Below are 18,018 nucleotides of genomic sequence, written 5' to 3'. Positions count from 1 at the left end.
CATCCACCAGTGTTCTGCATTCTATTATTTTGTTTTGTACTTTAATAACCTTGATACAAATTCCTTACACTTGATTTGGGTATTTGGAATGAAAAAATGACTATTTTGGTTGACTTAAAGAAAATTTTTATTTAGTATTTTGGGGACGTTACATCCTAAAATTCCTATCGACGACTTTGGTGACTGGTGGGGTATGTTTCACATACATGAGTGCTATATTAGTATTCCCCCTCCTCTTTATTTTGATGGGCGTCATGACTCATCGTTTCTTTTTATGAAGTGATAGGGCGAGCTTCGTGCGTTAGCGTTTCCATTGACGAAGTAATTAAGGGAACTTCGTAGAAAACCAAATAGGGTGTACATGTAATAGAACACTAGTGGGTATATATGAGGTTATCTTGCCAGATAGGGTGGTTCTAAAAGTGAAACTTTGTCCAATAACACTTGGGATCAGACCACTGCTAGGCATAGTCATATAGATGACCACCACTAACTTAATTGTCTTGTGGTATAAATAAACAGATGTTCATGAGGCTTATTACATTCTCCGTATTTGTTGTATTTATTGATCCTCGTTTGTTGACCCATTCATTTTATATGCATCATGATTTTTAGATTGTTGAAGGCTTGAATATGATGTTGAGTGATTGAATAGGACCATTAGGTCTTTTACGCTATAACATATGTTGTGTATCGATTATGACATCCTTAAAGTTTTACTCCCTCCGTCCCAGAATTATTGTCCACTTTTGACTTTTGAAGTCTTTATTCATCAACTTTGACCTTAAATATTTTTATTTGTGTTATGTATTACTTGATGAAACTTATAAAAATGAAAAGACATTTAAAACACAATCCATTTCTATATTTTGCATCAAGTATTATATATCAAAAACAAAAATATTTAGGATCAAAGTTGAAGAATAAATATTTCAAAAGTCAAAAGTGGACAATAAATATGAGATGAATGTAATATTATTTTGAGACATTTATTTGTACTTGAGATGTTGTACAATACTAAGATTTTCCACAAATAAAAATATTATGATTTTTGAAAGCGTAAAGAATATTTTTTTTTTCAGCTCTGAAAATTGGAGATGTCATGGATTATAACATACCCATCTATGCAGGAAATAATATATCCTCAAAAGTTGATACATAAAAGGAGGGGTAAAGGTATGTTGATACTTACATATTACACACAATTGTGAGTTGAATAAGTTAAGGTTTAAATTTGGGATGTTAAAAAGTCCCGTGGGAACCGTTCCCGTGGGGGCTCCGTTCTGTTTGGGGGAGTTTTTTGTTTTAGAAAATCGGGGGCAGGGACAGGGACGGGGGTAAGGTTAACCCATGTTTTAATTTCGGAGGCAGGGGCGGGGGTAGGCAATCCCATCCCGAAACCCCCATGAGGACCCCGTTAATAAACTACACATATATTTATATATATTAATTATATAAATATAGTAAACAATAACATGATTTTTTGAGCTTCCAAAATTCGTTAAAAAACATGTTTTTAAGTTGTTAGTATAATTTTTTTAAGATGTCATTACTTTTTTATTTTTAACATGTAAAATTCTACTATAAATAATTATTTGGTAACTAAAAATAGTTTCTTTTAGCTTAAATAACAACTTCTTTTAACCCAAAAAAGGTAACCCAAAATCAATCGGGGCGCGGGAACGGTGGCGGAGGTAATAAAGGCGATTCAGGGGCGGGGCGGGATAGGAAGGCTGAACATTTCGGCGGCGGGGGCAGAGACGGGGGAACAGAGAAATTTCGGGGATGAGGGCAGGAGATGTACTCCCCGTCCCGTTTGCTTCCGTTGACATCCATAGTTTAACTATTAAGATTATGCCACAAAGACACTATTAAACCAAAACAAAGGAAAAGTGTTTGGTCAGAAGGTTGAGATTTTAGCAAATTTTCACTATAAATATTTGTTAGTTCTTATGTCTTCTTCGTCATTAAAACTGTTATTCTAAGATTATCCAAAAAAAAGTTAAAGATTCAATCATAGTGATGTAATGATATCTCATAAAATCTCCTATTTGGATTGTTGACTTTTTATTTTTAGTCATTGTGTCTCTTTAGGTTTTATTTATTAGTATACGTAGATGTTAAAAAAAGTATTGATTAAAATATGAGTGTTTAAATATGGTGTTATTTGAAAAGATTGGCTAATGAATTCTTTATAATTATTTGTTTTTCTTTTTCCTTTGTAGCTAATTGCTAGAATTGTGAATACATGATTTGATAGTTGTTAAAAGAAAATTACTAACTGAAGTAATTAGTAATTAAAAAGTAATTTGTTTTTTCTCTAAATGCGATGTTATTTAAAACGTTTGGCTAATGAACTCTTTATAATTTTTTTTGTTTTTTTTCATTATAGCTAATTGCTAGAATTATGAATACATGATTTGATAGCTGTTAAAAAAAATTACTAACTTAGTAATTGAAAAATAGTTTGTTTTTTTCTCTAAAAGACAATCCACCAAAATAAAGTTAAAGGTTTGTGACAAAATTTGGGCATTATCTTTTTCGCCAAAGTGCATAGTCATAAGATAAAGAGTATATATATTACGGTTTTGGTCCTTTGGTATATGTCTTTTTGTAGTTTGATCATATTTTTTAAAAGTGGATAACAAACATTCTTATGGTTTTCAAATTTATCATATATGATCCCTATCCGAGTTACCGTAAATCCTCTTCGTTAAATCGTACGAAATACTTAAAATGCATATGTTTTTGTCTTTTTCAAAATTTATATTTTATTGTTTTTAAAGTTATTATTAATACTAATAATATTATTATAACCAAATAAATGACCTATAGGTAGGGGTGCAAACGAGCCGAGCCGAGCCTGGCTAGGCTCGGTTCGGTCTCGTTTAAGTTATATGAGGCTCGAGCTCGAGCTCGACTCGATTTGAGCTTTCTTGTACTAGCTCGAACTCGTAAAGAATTATACAAGCTCGGCTCAGGCTCGGGTTCGACTCATTTTTTATCTGACGTGTCTAAATAAGCTTAAGCTCGGCTCGAGCTCGTTTACTAATACCGTAAATCCATAATTCTCATGATATGTTTTTATTTTAATATAATAAAATAATAATAAATTATACTATATAAAGGCTCTCTTAGGCTCGCGAGCCTAATCAAGTTTAATGACATAGGCTCGAGCTCGATCTCGTTTAATAAGCGAGCTTAATATTAAGCTCGAGTTCGGCTCAAGCTCGTTTGAAATCAATTTCGAGTCGAGCTTTTAACGATTCGATCTCGAGTAGCTCGCGAGTAGCTTGACTCGTTTGCACCCCTACTTATAGGTTATTAGTGTGTTTCCCACCACCATAGATAACAAGTACCACATCATCATTTTTCACCACATTATAACTCAAACTAAATGAAACTCAAACATAAAAACTAAATTGAACCAAAATCTGTAAAAATTCTTAAAAATGATTTTAACCTTATAAAAGAATGATATCGATGTTTAAAGGGGAATGAGATCAACGATGGTTTAGCACTGGTGCGAGGAGAAAGATGTTAGGGGTAAGCATTTGTACTGGACCAGTTTAGCAAAAAATGGTGGACCATGAATCAAACTTGTTGAGGTTTATCGGGTCCACATATAGGTCCAGTTTTTTGGTTTTTGTACTCATTAGACCGGTATAACTTTAGGTGTACATGAAACAACTCGTTGAAGCCCTACCAAAGTTACTTTATCTATTACTTTAAAAAGAATACTTGTTAGACCAGACCTATCCGATTTTGTACCCGAACCGATTTTTTGCATGATTCAAAGAACCGAGAACCGAACCCGCTCTAAAAACACAATCTGGATCGTATTGCGGTCCGATCTAGAGGTACAAACGCTCACCCCTAAAGGAGATTGACGACATTGGTCTTGCTAAGAAATGAGAGAGAGAGAGAGAGAGAGAGAGAGAGAGAGATAGAACAATAAGAGGATAAAAGTAGTGAGAATGATGATCGGGGTTGTGAAGATGGGCTCAGGAAACAGAGTATGTGTTGGCTTGAGGAGATGTTGGATACATCGGAGACAATGATCGACAAAGTGTTCCAACATCGGTGTCGACGACATGAGGCCGAAGGATTTCTTGGTGATAGATAAGCAGTTAGTCATTTTAGGTTTTTTTCGAAAATTTACAAAGTTAGTTATTGGAGTTAATAGAATAGTAAAAAAAGAGGTATAAACAAGGTTTTAAAAAACTCGTCATGGTGCGTCATGACTCTGAGTCTTGTACTTAATGTCAAACCGTAAACATGGACGAATCTAGTGTTTAATAAGGGTATGTATTTGCATACCTTGATCTTGTACAAGAAGTTGATCTTGTACAAGAAGTGCTAATTTTCTAAATAATTCATTTTTTAAAACAATAAATATTAAGTTTACATATCCTCATTTAAATGCTTGTGTGCTCTCATCACAGAAGTACAACAAAAGTGGTTACTTTATATATCAAGATTCTCTAAAAATTTAGAAAAAAAAATCCTAAGAAAATTTAATAAGAAATGTGGTTTACAATTTTGAAAATTTGATGTATTCAATTTAAAGTTGTAAAGTCGTTAATTTTCATGTCTTTTTTCTTAAAACGTAATTAAAAAAAACATTTGTTTATTTAATTAGAAAATTTCCTAAAATATGAAAACTCATAAATAACAAATTAAAAAGTATTTCGTTTTTCTTTTCAATGACATGATAATTTTTTTTAATTATACCGTAGGACGGTTTAAGTTACTTTTTGTTTAATTGATTGCATACCCTAGGTTATTCTAAATCCGCCATTGTTCGTAAGGATGATTGATATCAATTTTTAAAATTATGATTAAACCCATAGAAAAATGCATGCTAAAGGAATCAAATGTGTAATTTACTCTAATATAAAACTTGCACTTCACAATTGTTTTCCTTGTTTTTTATAAATTTTTCGCCGTTTAAAAAAAAGTCATTTTCAAACCGGTCCCATTATTGGAGTACGTGTATCTTCTAAAAGAAATTGAAAGTTCATGAACTTGAATACTTTTTTTTTTGTTTATTTTTGGTCTATTTCTCGATTTATATGAATATATTAGTTGTGAGACTCGTATATTATACGGGTTGATTAAAACAAAATGTTAAATGAGAACAATTAAATAGAAAGTTTATTTGAATTTGGAAATTATGAGAAGAAAAACATGCAAAAATAAATTAATTAAAATTATGTGTTTAGTTAGCAGATTCGTGTATTAAACGGTTTAATTATAACAAAATATTAAATACAAAGGTTTAAACTGTAAATTTATTTTTAAGTTGAAATTGAAATTTTAAATTTAAAATTAATAGTCATTATGATAGGTCTAATTTATGGTAATTAAATTAATGATATAATGAAAATAAAAAATAAAGTAAATGACAAGTGAAAAATAAATATATCTCAAAATTATGACAAAATGACATGTGGCCATTTGAATTAAAAAATGACATATGATAAAATCATTTTTATTTATTATGATAGATTTACAGGGGAAAACCTTCTTCAATCTAACAAACCACATAATAAGCAACATTACTATTTTAGATATCCAATTATTACTGAGTCTATAAATTAATTTCCAATTGTAGTTGTCAAATTCATTTTGTTTTTTGTTTTCATTTCTGTAACTACTTTATGTTTGAGAAATTTTATGATTATAAAATCAATCGATGACTTGAATTATATTTTTAATACCCATGATCCTAATTTTTCACTTTAAAATTGTTGAAAAAAAACAAAATAGAAACTTTTCCTAAACTCGTAAAGGGATTACAATGACTTTTAGCATCGTGCCTATTACAAAATATTAAAAATATTTAGGCTCAAATTCATAGAGGTGTGGACATTTCCGTATCAATGAGTTGTTTTATGTGGATAAACTATCTTATATAAATATTGTAAATGAGGAAAACAACAAATACAAAGTTTTTGATACCACAATAGAAAAGGTGTTCCCATAGAAAAAGTGAAAGATATTCAAGTCTATTTTATAAAGTTTTTTAATAGTTAAAATATGTGTCAATTATGTAAAAGCATGTTGTTGGTAATGGATACATATTCAAAAAAAATTTGTGGGGACAACCCACCATGCTAAGTAAAGATACATTACATGAATTATTATGATGAAATTACAAGAAAAAAAAATTGCTTGCATAAAATTGGATTATGTGGAGCAGCTAATTTATTCATCTATCAAGTATATTTCAGTAGGAAAAAAAAATTATTTTACGCTCAATTGATAACCCTGATAGATTGTATTATGCTCATATGATAATCTTGTTTGATAATACCTATGCTTTCTTGTATATATTTTCTGCAACATACCGTGTTTATGATTTGTGTTTGATTCAAGTCTAAAACACACGGGCTTGACACAACTACCTGTCTTTTTGACAAATAACTTGAGGAAAAAAAACGATGAACACGATTTGTATTGAATTTTAAACATTGCATTTATCTAAGTCACATAGTCAAACACATATGTTTAATTGTAAGCAATAAAAACGTCACCATTGCATTTATTTAAACATTTTTTTTCAATTCATGTATCCTTGCACAAATGGGATTCAAAACAAGTGTCTATCTCTGGATTCGGGGGTGCTTCATACTTCTGTTATTATCAATGGCTCCCGACCAATGAGTTTGAGATCTCTAAAGGTGTTCGCCAAGGAGACCCCCTCTCCTCATTCCTATTCATCATTGCAAGGTCTCAACGTTTCTTTGATGGATGCTAGAGATAGAGGGACTGTAACGCCTGGGTTTCAGGGCTAAGCATATTTGTCAATGTAATAGTCTATGTCAACTATTGTAACTCTTTTTGAAGTAATAAAGATGAAATATTTGAGTATTATGTGAATTATGTGTATTTATGTGCTTACAATTTAATTATAAATAAAGAATAAAAATAAGCGTCAAAATTAAAGTATGAGATAAGCCCGAATCTCTACATAAAGTTGTAAAATATGTCTCAAGGTTTCCGTACATATAAAGAACGCCGAAATCCGAGTTATAACGAAGAAGTTATGGCCCGTCGAAGCTTTACGGCAAAACCGGCACGACACCGGGAAGCGTAAATAGTGAATTTATGATAGAGCGAGATTTAGCCTTAGCAATCTAAACGAAAGTTGTAGAATATGTTAAACTAAGATCGTCGATAAAAAGAACGTCCAAATCTGACTTCGTATGAGGAAGTTATGATTTTTCTAAGATTCGGCTTCGCAGTGCACGACCCGAAACTCGAATTTTAGTTCGAGCGGTTTTTGGCTTACGCGACCTAAATGAGAGTTGAAGATCTCATTAATAGGAACTCAACGGTAAAAAGATGGACGAAAACGGAGTTCGTATGAAGGAGTTACGAATTCTTCGCGGTCATTTAACAGTCTAAACGCCTCCTACTGTTAAATTTGAGATCGGTCGAAAATTTGCCGACGGAGTCTAAATGAAAGTTGTAGATCTTGATTTTAACTACGCGTGGATATAAAGAACGTCGAAAACGGAGCTCGTATGCGAGAGTTATGATTTTTCTAAGTTCGAAGGCTGATACGCGATAGGGGTGACGTGGCACCACCAGAATTGGACACGTGGCACCACCAGAAGGCCACCACATGGACCAACTCGGCGAGTCCATCAGATATTTTCACTATAGATAGAGGTGTCGAGTCTAGCCTTCTCTTCACACCTCCCAAACTCACTTTCTCTCTCTAGTTTCTCTTTCTAGCCTCCCTACCCCCCCCCCCCCCTAAAAGCCTAGGTAAACCCCCTAGCACCCGAAGGAAGCCCCGAGGCTCCCGGAGTCCCGATAAAAGAGCCTTTCGGCTCGGGAACGCTGCTCCAGCGAAGCCCGGTTTTCGAGAAAACCCGCTGTAAGTGAGCTACGCCTAACCTATCTTTAGTTTAGCTTATGTTTTAATATAGTAATGTTATTAGGACCTTATAATAAGTACTTGGGCTATTATTATGAGTTATATAAGTATCATTTAACGCTTATATAATAGTAATAATAGCTAGACTACTAATTAGTCGCGGTGAATATTAAACTAAACCCTAGTGGCAATGATACTAGGTGTTGCCGAAGGAAAAGTGTGTTAAGAGTAACGAAGTGTTGTCCAAGTGTCGAGTCACCACCTACTCAGGTGAGTGCATAGTTACTTTCAGCTTACACATAGATATGAAGTATTTTATATAAATTACGTGTTATGTGTGCATATTATCTGAAATACTTGCTATCTATGCTGGATGAACATTGTTATACATGTTTTCAATGATTTAAACTGTATATGTATTTTATATCTACGAAAATGTTGGGGTAAAACATGGGTAGATGTAATAGGTGATGTGTGATAAAATGATGAGAGGCCTCGATGTTGATGTTGTTGATTCTGTCATCTAACGGAGTATGGATGACGACCACAGACTCTTCTAGACAGTCCAGTGGAACACTAGTAGGCTCGCAACCTGTAGGTGTTTGTGAACGATGTGTTCACCGGTGTACTCCATCCCCCACATGGTTGCCTTTAGGACATTTATTGTTAAGGAATCCCCTTAGCAGTAGTGTCCATCCCGATAATGATCCTTAGACTAGGTCCCTTATGATAGGTGTTTAGGGACGTAAAGTGAGGATAACGGGAACGGGTAATCGGGTTATTGTTGATTGATGAAATTAATAAACTTATTTATTGTGGGTTGAAAACCCTATGTGCTCACCAGGCTCCCAAGCCTGACCCACTCAGTTTTATGTATTACAGGTAGTGGCGCTTGATAATAGATATGATGTTTGGACGATGGATTACGGATATAGGCCTGTAGATACGAAATAATGTAGTAAGGCTTACATTGTACTGTTTATGCTTTTGATCTGTACGAACATGACATCTCAAGTCTTTTAATGAAATACATTTCTATGGAAATGCTTTTGATAAATCTTTATCATATTTTGTTTTGGGACAAATTCCGCAACACTTTTATTTAAAAGGTTACTCTGATTTTTAAACAAAGCATAAACAAACCGGTCTTTTCTGTCCGTGATTTTGGGGATGTCACAGGGACCTATAAAGGAATTCACTTGAATGTCCTATTATCACTCATCTGTTCTACACACTGATGATGCATTGTTTGTTGGTGAATGGTCTAAATCTAACCTAAAAAACTTGGCTAGGATCTTGAGGTGCTTTCATGCTGCATCTGAATTAAAGGTAAGCTTTCACAAATCAAGAGTGTTTAGAATTGATGCATCAGTAAACGAGACCTTGAACCGGGCCAATATACTTGGATGTGAAGCGGGATCCTTTCCCTTCAAGTATCTCGGGGTCCAAGTAGTTGCGAATATGAAGCTTATAAAAACTAGAAACCAATTATCGAAAAATTTCTTGCGAAACTATCCTCTTGGAAGTCTAAAACATTGTCATTCGGTGGTCGAGTGACACTAATCACTCGATGCTATGAAACTTACCCACTTATTTCTTTTCTCTATTCATGGGATAAAGTTATTGCTTCAAAATCGGTTGGGGGCTGGGTGTGGGTTCGATCAGGGCATTAAACATTGGTCTAATTTTTAAGTGGTGGTTGCATTTGAAGACTGGAGGAGACACGTTGTGAGGTAGAATCATAAAAAGCATCCACAATTTAAATGACAAACCTCATAATTATCTGGCTAATAGGAAGATCAATGGGGTTTGGAATAACATTGTGGAGGCAAAAAAGGATTTACATAAGCATGGTTTGGAACTTGATGACATATTCAAACTGCAAATCAAATCTGGTATCAATACTCATTGCTTAAGGTTTTTTTTGCAGGTCATGGGAGCTCATGTCCTCACGAAGCTGGCCTGAGATCAGATCTTAACAACTTTAAAAGTGATTTATCTTCGACGCAGCTGGTAAACCGAACTAATACTTGGGTATCCTCCTTACTCCTTAGATAAGGACGGGTTATTCAAGGTATGTGATCTAAGAAGGAAAGTCGATTGGCAGTCAGGAAATACTCAAAATATTCTCACAATCAAATGGAGCAAAGAAATACCAATCAATGTCAATTGTTTCTTGTGACGAGCAATTCAACAGAAGATAACTTCGATGGTGGGTCTTAGAACAAGAGGAATTGACACCCAAACTACTATTTCTTGTGTTTGCATCAATAAGGAAGAAGATGTTGATCACATTTTGGTGATGTGTCCATTTGCTAAAGCAATAAGGGATAAAATCTTCAATTGGTGTGGCTTACAATATTATTCGTGCAATAGATTGGTGACTTGTTTGGATTTGTTGCAATTGGGGGGAAATTATAAAATGAAAGACCGACTCCATACCATCTGTTACAGTCTCTTTTGGAAGCTATGTAAATATTGTAATGATCGATATTCAAACAAGTGTTCATCACTCCCTCGTATGGTGTAAAACAAATAAAACCAGTTTTGTATTTGTGGGTTGAATGTAGGAGTAAATGTGGTACTTGTTCATGGGACAAGTGGTCATCAATGGTCATCTTCTCCCTTTTGTAGTTGATAATTATCTAACATTTTTCTTTATCGCTTATCTTGTCCCTTTGATAGCTACTTGCTAGTCGTGGATACTTTTTTAGTTTTTTAATAAAATTTGTGGTTTCCAACAAAAAAAAAAAAAAATAACAAATTGGAAAATGCTTATATAAACTGACAAAAGCATACAAAATTTGTTTTATTAACAGTTTAATACTACTATACAAATTTTCAGAAACAACCTGGATAGTTGCAAGCAATCATCTAATTAAATTCATAATTAATCGTTGAATTAGTTCACCTAATATACTTTATAGTCTCGTTGACCATAATGAACACATAATAAAATCATCCTACACAAAATATTTACCAAGTCAAAATGCATTAACAAACTGCGAAGAAGATTCTATTTATATAATCTAGTAGAGTGCAAGAGATTTGCCACATAGTACAAGTCTTCACTGCATTAATTTGCCTTGTTGTCAAAACATTCAAAAGGGAAACACGTATATGTACACAATTTTTATTTAGTACAAGTCTTCGATGCACGATTTGGGTTTATGTCAAAGCTGATAAACAAAAGGTCGGTTGGTCAGTGGTCACCGTACACGTATATGATGATGGTATGCACGAACTTTTTCACAAATAACCCCTATACTTTAATAAATAATACAACAATACTGTATTTTAAATATTTAACAGTGTATAGTCAATTATCCGTGGTTTATCTTTTCTTTGAAAAAAACATTACGGCATGTGATACACACGTTTCTGTTTTGACATTCTTAACTTAACAAAAATGGCCTGGATTACCACTAAAATACTAAAATTGTCATATTGTCCTATAAATGTAAGTTAAACCATAAATGAAGGGTCACTTCTGTAACTTGTTTTAAAAAATTATAGGAATATCAGCACGACAAAAGAGTATTTATTGACAGGTTGATTAAGTTGATTTATTCGTGTGTAATCCAGTTTTCAAACATCTCCGGCGCAAAATCAACCACTCCTTGATTTATGCCCTTTCAATTCCGCCTGAAATTTACAAAACACGATTGGCAATCTTCATACAAGCAACCTATAAGTATACACATGTGTATGCTTTTCAGTTAATTCGTAGAATTAATCTTGATATAGAGGAAGAAAGAGGAGATCAGGAATGCCAGTTTCTATTCAAAATCCGGTTACTTTAACATTACTCGGCGCCGTTGTCTTCCTGTTACTACAGGCGTCGGTTGTTCGATGTGGGTTTCCGGCGACTCTCAAGTTGGAGAGAGCTTTTCCGGTGAACCACCGAATTGAGTTGAGTCATCTTAAAGACAGAGACAATTTGAGACACCGTAGGATATTGCAACAACAGTCTCCTTCAGGAGGTGTTATTGATTTTCCTGTCAAAGGCACTTATGATCCTTATCGCGTTGGGTAACTCGAACTTCCTCAATTTTTGTTTATGATTTTAAAATTTCTCGAATTACAGACATTTCATTATTCGGTTAACTTGACCTTCATATTCAAGCAGTGATCTTTAGATAACCAGTAGTTACCCTAAACGGAAAAGACTATTGTTAGGGATATACAGGCATTTATATATTGAAATTTGGTTATCTTGTAGGCTTTATTACACGCAAGTTACATTGGGATCTCCTCCAAAGGATTATTATGTACAAATTGATACAGGAAGTGATGTGTTATGGGTGGGTTGCAGCCCTTGCAATGGTTGCCCTAAATCAAGTGGACTCCAAGTATGCTTATCATATCTTATATATATTCATTCATTCAATAAAAGGGTGACTTTTTATGAATTAATGAACTAGTATGTTTTTATTGAACATCTATGTATGTTTTTATTTACTGAACAGATTCCAGTTTCCTTCTATGATCCTTCAAGCTCATCAACCTCATCTCCAATCTCATGTTCAGATCAGAGATGTTCTCAAGCTGGTCAATCTTCTGATTCCAGCTGTTCAAATGATCAGTGTAGTTACACATTCCAATATGGAGATGGAAGTGGAACATCAGGTTATTATGTATCTGACTTGATGCATTTAGAAACAGTTGTTGCTGATTCAAGATCATCAAATACTTCAGCTTCTGTTGTCTTTGGGTAAGTGTTATCACTTATCAACAAGTTTTCTCTTTCTCTTTTTTTTTTTCATAATTTTTTTTTTATTGATTTAGTGAGTTATGCTTATGCAACAGCTGTAGCACAACTGAAACTGGGGATTTGGTTAAGTCGGATAGAGCAGTTGATGGGATCTTTGGATTTGGTCAACAAGGTTTATCCATAATTTCACAACTTTCTTCACAAGGGATTGCTCCTGATTCCTTCTCTCATTGTCTTGTTGGATCTGATAATGGTGGTGGTATTTTAGTAATTGGTCAAATAATTGAGCCAAATATGGTCTTTACTCCACTAGTCAAATCACAGTAAGTTTTCTTTCTTCATTAACTCAAAAAGGAACACCACCTAATTCTAATTTCTTTCCTTCCATGAACATTTTCAGGCCGCATTATAATGTAAATCTACAGAGTATTTCAGTCAATGGTCAAACATTGTCCATTGATCCATCTGTATTTGCAATTGATGATAATCAAGGAGGAACAATAATTGATTCTGGAACAACTTTAGGATACCTTGCTGAAGGGGCTTACACCCCATTTGTAGATGCTGTAAGTGACAATATAAAAATCCCATCACCAAACTTTATAAATCTGTCTTTTTGTTAGTTAATTTGTCATCATTAAGGGCATTGTAGATGTTTGTTTGACTAATGGTCAAACATTGTAATCTTGCAGATCACACAATCAGTTTCGCAGTCTGTTCAGCCACTTATCTCAAAAGGAAATCGGTGTTATTTAATTACTTCAAGGTTTTCTTTCTTACCCATAACTTTGTAGTTACATTGACAATTATAGCTCTTCCTATTTGGTGTTATTTAATACAAATCTTTTATCTTTATTTCAGTGTCTCCGACATATTTCCCATAGTAAGTCTCAACTTTGCTGGTGGTGCTTCGATGAATTTAAGGCCTCAGGACTACCTTCTTCAGCAGAATTCCGTGGTATGTTTTATGACATTTTGTTAAGCCCCCATCTGGTACACTTACACACATACACAGGACAAGACAGAACATAACAGACTGTACAACATATGGCGTGACTAGGATTGTGACTGATGTCACCAAGACAAAAAAAAATTAAAACATTTCCCCACCTAAAAAGGTCACGTTCGTGTAAAAGACATGAATGCCCTTATCATAAAAAATAGCCCTAGAAAGCTTGTTGAGTCCTATCCTATGTATCAAATGTAACATAATTGACTAATATTGACTTGAATCTTTGTTTGGTTATTGGAACAAATTAGAATGGGGCTGAAGTATGGTGTATTGGCTTTCAAACGATTCCGAATCAAGGAATTACTATTTTAGGAGGTATAAAACTATAAATTATATTTATAATATTATGGGACATGAAAAACCTTTAAACTGACATTATTATTTTTTTTTAAATGTAGATCTTGTTCTTAAGGACAAGATTATCGTTTACGATTTGGGTGGTCAAAGGATTGGATGGGCGGATTATGACTGTGAGTTTGTTATATATATAAAAAAAATGAATAAATTATATTTTAAAGAAAAATAAAATAAAATGATTAAATTATGTTGTTAGGTGAAACAAATGTAAATGTCTCCTCCACCTCAAGCGGCGGCAGAAGTGAAGTTGTGAACGCCGGTCAGATTGGCGGCGTCGGCAGTTCACTGCAGATCACCCGATACCAACTAATTCCGGTCCTTCTTCTTGTGTCCATAGTACACTTGGTGGTGATGTTTTTTGGTTTTTCATAGTAGTAATTAGAGTAATTTTCAAAAAGAGTTTAATTCTTTTTGTCCATTTTTTTCCCACTTTTTATCGATTACATACTGTTAGAGTCTAAAGTCTTGTATGTAACATTATTACATATTTATACACGCACACGATAGTCTATATATATATGATGTACTCGTACATATAAAGAAATACAAGGTTGACATTGATTATAAGTTGTGTGCTCTTTTTGTTATTATGCGTACTTGAAATCTATACCAATATTTTAGACTCTTTGGATGTAATAAGAAACTAATCATTTTTACACGACACTCAACACGTATATTAGGTTTTTTTTTAATAGGTTATATATGTTGTTTTTTTATTTAATCTGGACCATATGACTTAATGAGTTAAACCAAAAAAAATGCCTTAATAATGTATTAATAATTGGGATCGTCTAACCCTTTACGTATTTGTTAATCTTTCTTTTTTCCTTACAACTCCACATATGTTATAATAATTGATTAATATTATGAAATTGATTTTGAAATGCAAAGGTAAAATTCATTCGATCTATATCTATATATACAACATTTTATCGATGTAAACGTTATTGTTCATTACTCACTTTATTCATATAAAAAAAACCCTAATCCAATTTGTATAATTATATGTATATTTACAGAAATATGGCTTATTATTTAAAGATGATGAATATTAAAATGAGATATATAGGTATTTGCAGTATTTATTTGTTAGATGTAGTTGGAGGCACATGAAAGGGTGTTTGGAGGAAAAAAGCGTCGGTCAACCCGAGGAAAGTGGACACAAAGGTCGGACTTGGGAAAATGTTGACCCAATCACACCAAGTCATTAAATTCCAACAAAAGTCTTGTATTCTAATTATATTTTATTTTTGTATTTAAAAACCAATATCTGTCAATTGTATATTCTATTATATAATCATATTTAAATTGTGATAATTTATTCTTCAGAAAAATCATTTTAGTATATTAAATAGTTTACAACATTTATAGTGGTTAGCATTTTTCTATTATTAATTTTTTTTCTTCGGTCTCTGTCTTAGATGTTCAACTGGACTTGCCCAAATTTCCTAATGAAAAGAGTCGTTAAACACCAAAATGATCAAGTTTGTGTCTTTTGTTCACATGTGATGATATTCCACTATTTTGTCAAGTTGGTTATCCTTTGTGAATATATTATTTGATTTGATTAAAGTGAATAAAAGAGGTTGATGATTATTTATGTTTAAACGAGAGCTTTAATTATAGTGAAAACATAAAAAATTTATATAAGCTTTTGATCAAAATAAATGACAGTTATTACCACTATTTTAAAAGGTGCGTCATAGCTTCACAGAGGCACATCACCAACACTACGTTTTAAATGTTAGCCCACGTGTTTACGGGCCTTTTTAGTTTTTAGCCCATTAGAGTTTTGTTTTTGCTAGTATTTAATCTTCTTTTTATTTGTAGCTTTAGCTTTTTTACCAAGAACAAGTGTAATTCCCCTCTTTCAATATGGATGTGGTTTTATTATCATGGTATCAGAGCGAGGTTTTGATATGTTGTTAGAAGGTTTTGTAGTAGTTATTTATGGCGCGGATCGAACTGATGGTATGATTTCTAGAGTTAGTGTTGTTCGTATGTTATTGTTGGTTCGTTTGTTGCTTATGTTGGTTCGATTTGTGATGGTTTAATTTCTGCTATTTGACTTATGTTTGTCCGAATTGCTGATTCCGCTAGTTTGTTGATGTTCTTGTTCTCTGGGTAGATGGAAAGAATTATACATATTGGAACTATGTTATGAAGAACTTCCTTCGTGGGAAGAATATGTGGCGATATGTCATTGGGGTTAAAGCCAAACTTTCAGAACCTTAAGCTGAGAATTTTGTCTTGTTGGTTGATACTTGGGAGATTGATAACTCCAAGGTTCTTACGTGGATTAACAATTCTATTACACGGTCTATTGGTATGCTATTGGCTAAATATGACATAATAAATAAAGTTTGGAATCATTTGGAGACACTGTATATTCAGTCCAACTTTGCTAAACAATATCAGATAGAATACGACATTCGTGCCCTTCAACAAAATGATATGAGTATTCAAGATTTCCATGTTGATATGTCTCATTTGTGGGATCAATTGGCTCTTACTAAATCTAAATGGTTAAAAGACTTTGATCCTTATATTGCTAGGAGGGAATAACAATGTTTGGTTCAGTTTTTGATGGCGTTGCGTTCTGATTTTGAAGGCCTACGTGGAACGATTCTTCATTGTTCCCCTTCCCTCAGTTGATTCTGGTGTTTATGAGCTAATTGCTGAAGAAACTCGTATCAAGTCTCCCGCGGATAAAGGATCTAAAGCAATCGTCACTCCTACTTCCACTCAAGTTGTTGTAACACCCATTTCCATGTATTTTCATATTCAACCTTTAAATGTTAATTTTTTTTTGCATAGCATAATAAGCCTTTACGCTAAGCGTACACGAAGTGTACATGGGGCCTAAGTCTTTAAAAAAGGATTGAGACGGAGGTTGAGTACGCTGGATGTACACGTGAGTACGCTAGACGTACTCTTGTTGCTCCCAAACCCTAAATTTTTAGGGTTGTGCCCCCTTTCTAAGCATCTTATTCCCCCTTAGACCTTCTTATGACCAACCTCCATCCCTCTTAGCCCTGATATCGAAACCCTAGCTCTTGAGTGTGATTTTTGAAGCCTTTGAGTGATTTTTTAAGTGTTCTTGGTGGCGAAGGAATATAATTGTAGAAGTGATGGTGCACTCAAGCTATTGGATCAAGAATATACACCTCATTGTTTATCTTCAGAAAGTATAAAGTTCATACGTTGAGGCTTGCTTTACTAGATCTTGTTTAAGCTTAAGTTTATGTTCATTTTGTCCCAAAACCTTGGTCTTTGTTGTAACACTGTGATTTTCACCCTAATTTTTTTTTTTAAAACATTTTTTAATAGATTACGTTTGCGGAAGACTTATTATGAATATTTCAAAAACATCACCACTGTTACTTTAATGCCAAACCATCAAAATTTAAAGTTCACAAAAACAAAATGATGAAAACCCAACATGTCCATATGGTATCATATCTAAAGATACTAAATACCTCTACCGAAAGTGTTCCCATCCTCACCAAGGCATCATGTCAAGTTACCTGTTCCAACGTACAACAACCAACAAGCAAAGAACATGTGTTAGCATAAGCTAAGTGAGTCAATTACAGTACAATGTTAAAAGAACACACATATTATAGATGGATCACACAGAAAATCCCCACACAACCAGAGACTTACAAGCAAAACATAACAACATACCGCATATCAATCACTATTTAGCTCAATTTATTTAGTTCTTTTTTAGAGCTTCTTTTATTAATTACTCTCCTCAACCCTCTTGTAACTAATTTTTTTTCCTTTTCGCCGCTATAATATTATTATATAATATTTTATTTATCCGCTTTATTTTAATAATTACCCATCGCACACCATCGTTGTAACTATTAAAGTAATACCTCCTAGTTAGGGTCTATTCATTCCCTGCAAACCCCCAAGGCAAGTACCCCATTCGCTACTAAGATGACCAACACAACCCAATGCATTAGGTGAGGAACGACTCTCACTCGTAATGATTGTTCCCGGTGCGCTGCGTTCGCTACTCCAACATTGCACATA

General features: G+C 33.6%; 1 protein-coding gene across 1 annotated transcript; it reads left to right on the top strand.

Annotated features, from left to right (window-relative positions):
• The first annotated feature begins 11,457 nt into the window (after positions 1 to 11,457).
• Positions 11,458 to 14,541, top strand: LOC111901449 (aspartic proteinase 36). Its single transcript, XM_023897299.2, has 10 exons — positions 11,458 to 11,923; positions 12,114 to 12,243; positions 12,361 to 12,605; positions 12,701 to 12,928; positions 13,006 to 13,171; positions 13,298 to 13,371; positions 13,467 to 13,563; positions 13,866 to 13,932; positions 14,016 to 14,087; positions 14,171 to 14,541. The coding sequence occupies exons 1-10, from the start codon at positions 11,661 to 11,663 to the stop codon at positions 14,344 to 14,346; spliced, it is 1,518 nt and encodes a 505-aa protein (XP_023753067.1). The 5' UTR covers positions 11,458 to 11,660; the 3' UTR covers positions 14,347 to 14,541.
• The last annotated feature ends 3,477 nt before the right edge of the window (positions 14,542 to 18,018 follow it).

The sequence above is a fragment of the Lactuca sativa genome, chromosome 2, assembly GCF_002870075.4.
Source record: "Lactuca sativa cultivar Salinas chromosome 2, Lsat_Salinas_v11, whole genome shotgun sequence".
NCBI lineage: Eukaryota > Viridiplantae > Streptophyta > Magnoliopsida > Asterales > Asteraceae > Lactuca > Lactuca sativa.
Note: the sequence above shows the minus strand (reverse complement) of the source record. Positions and strands in the feature narration are given on the sequence as shown.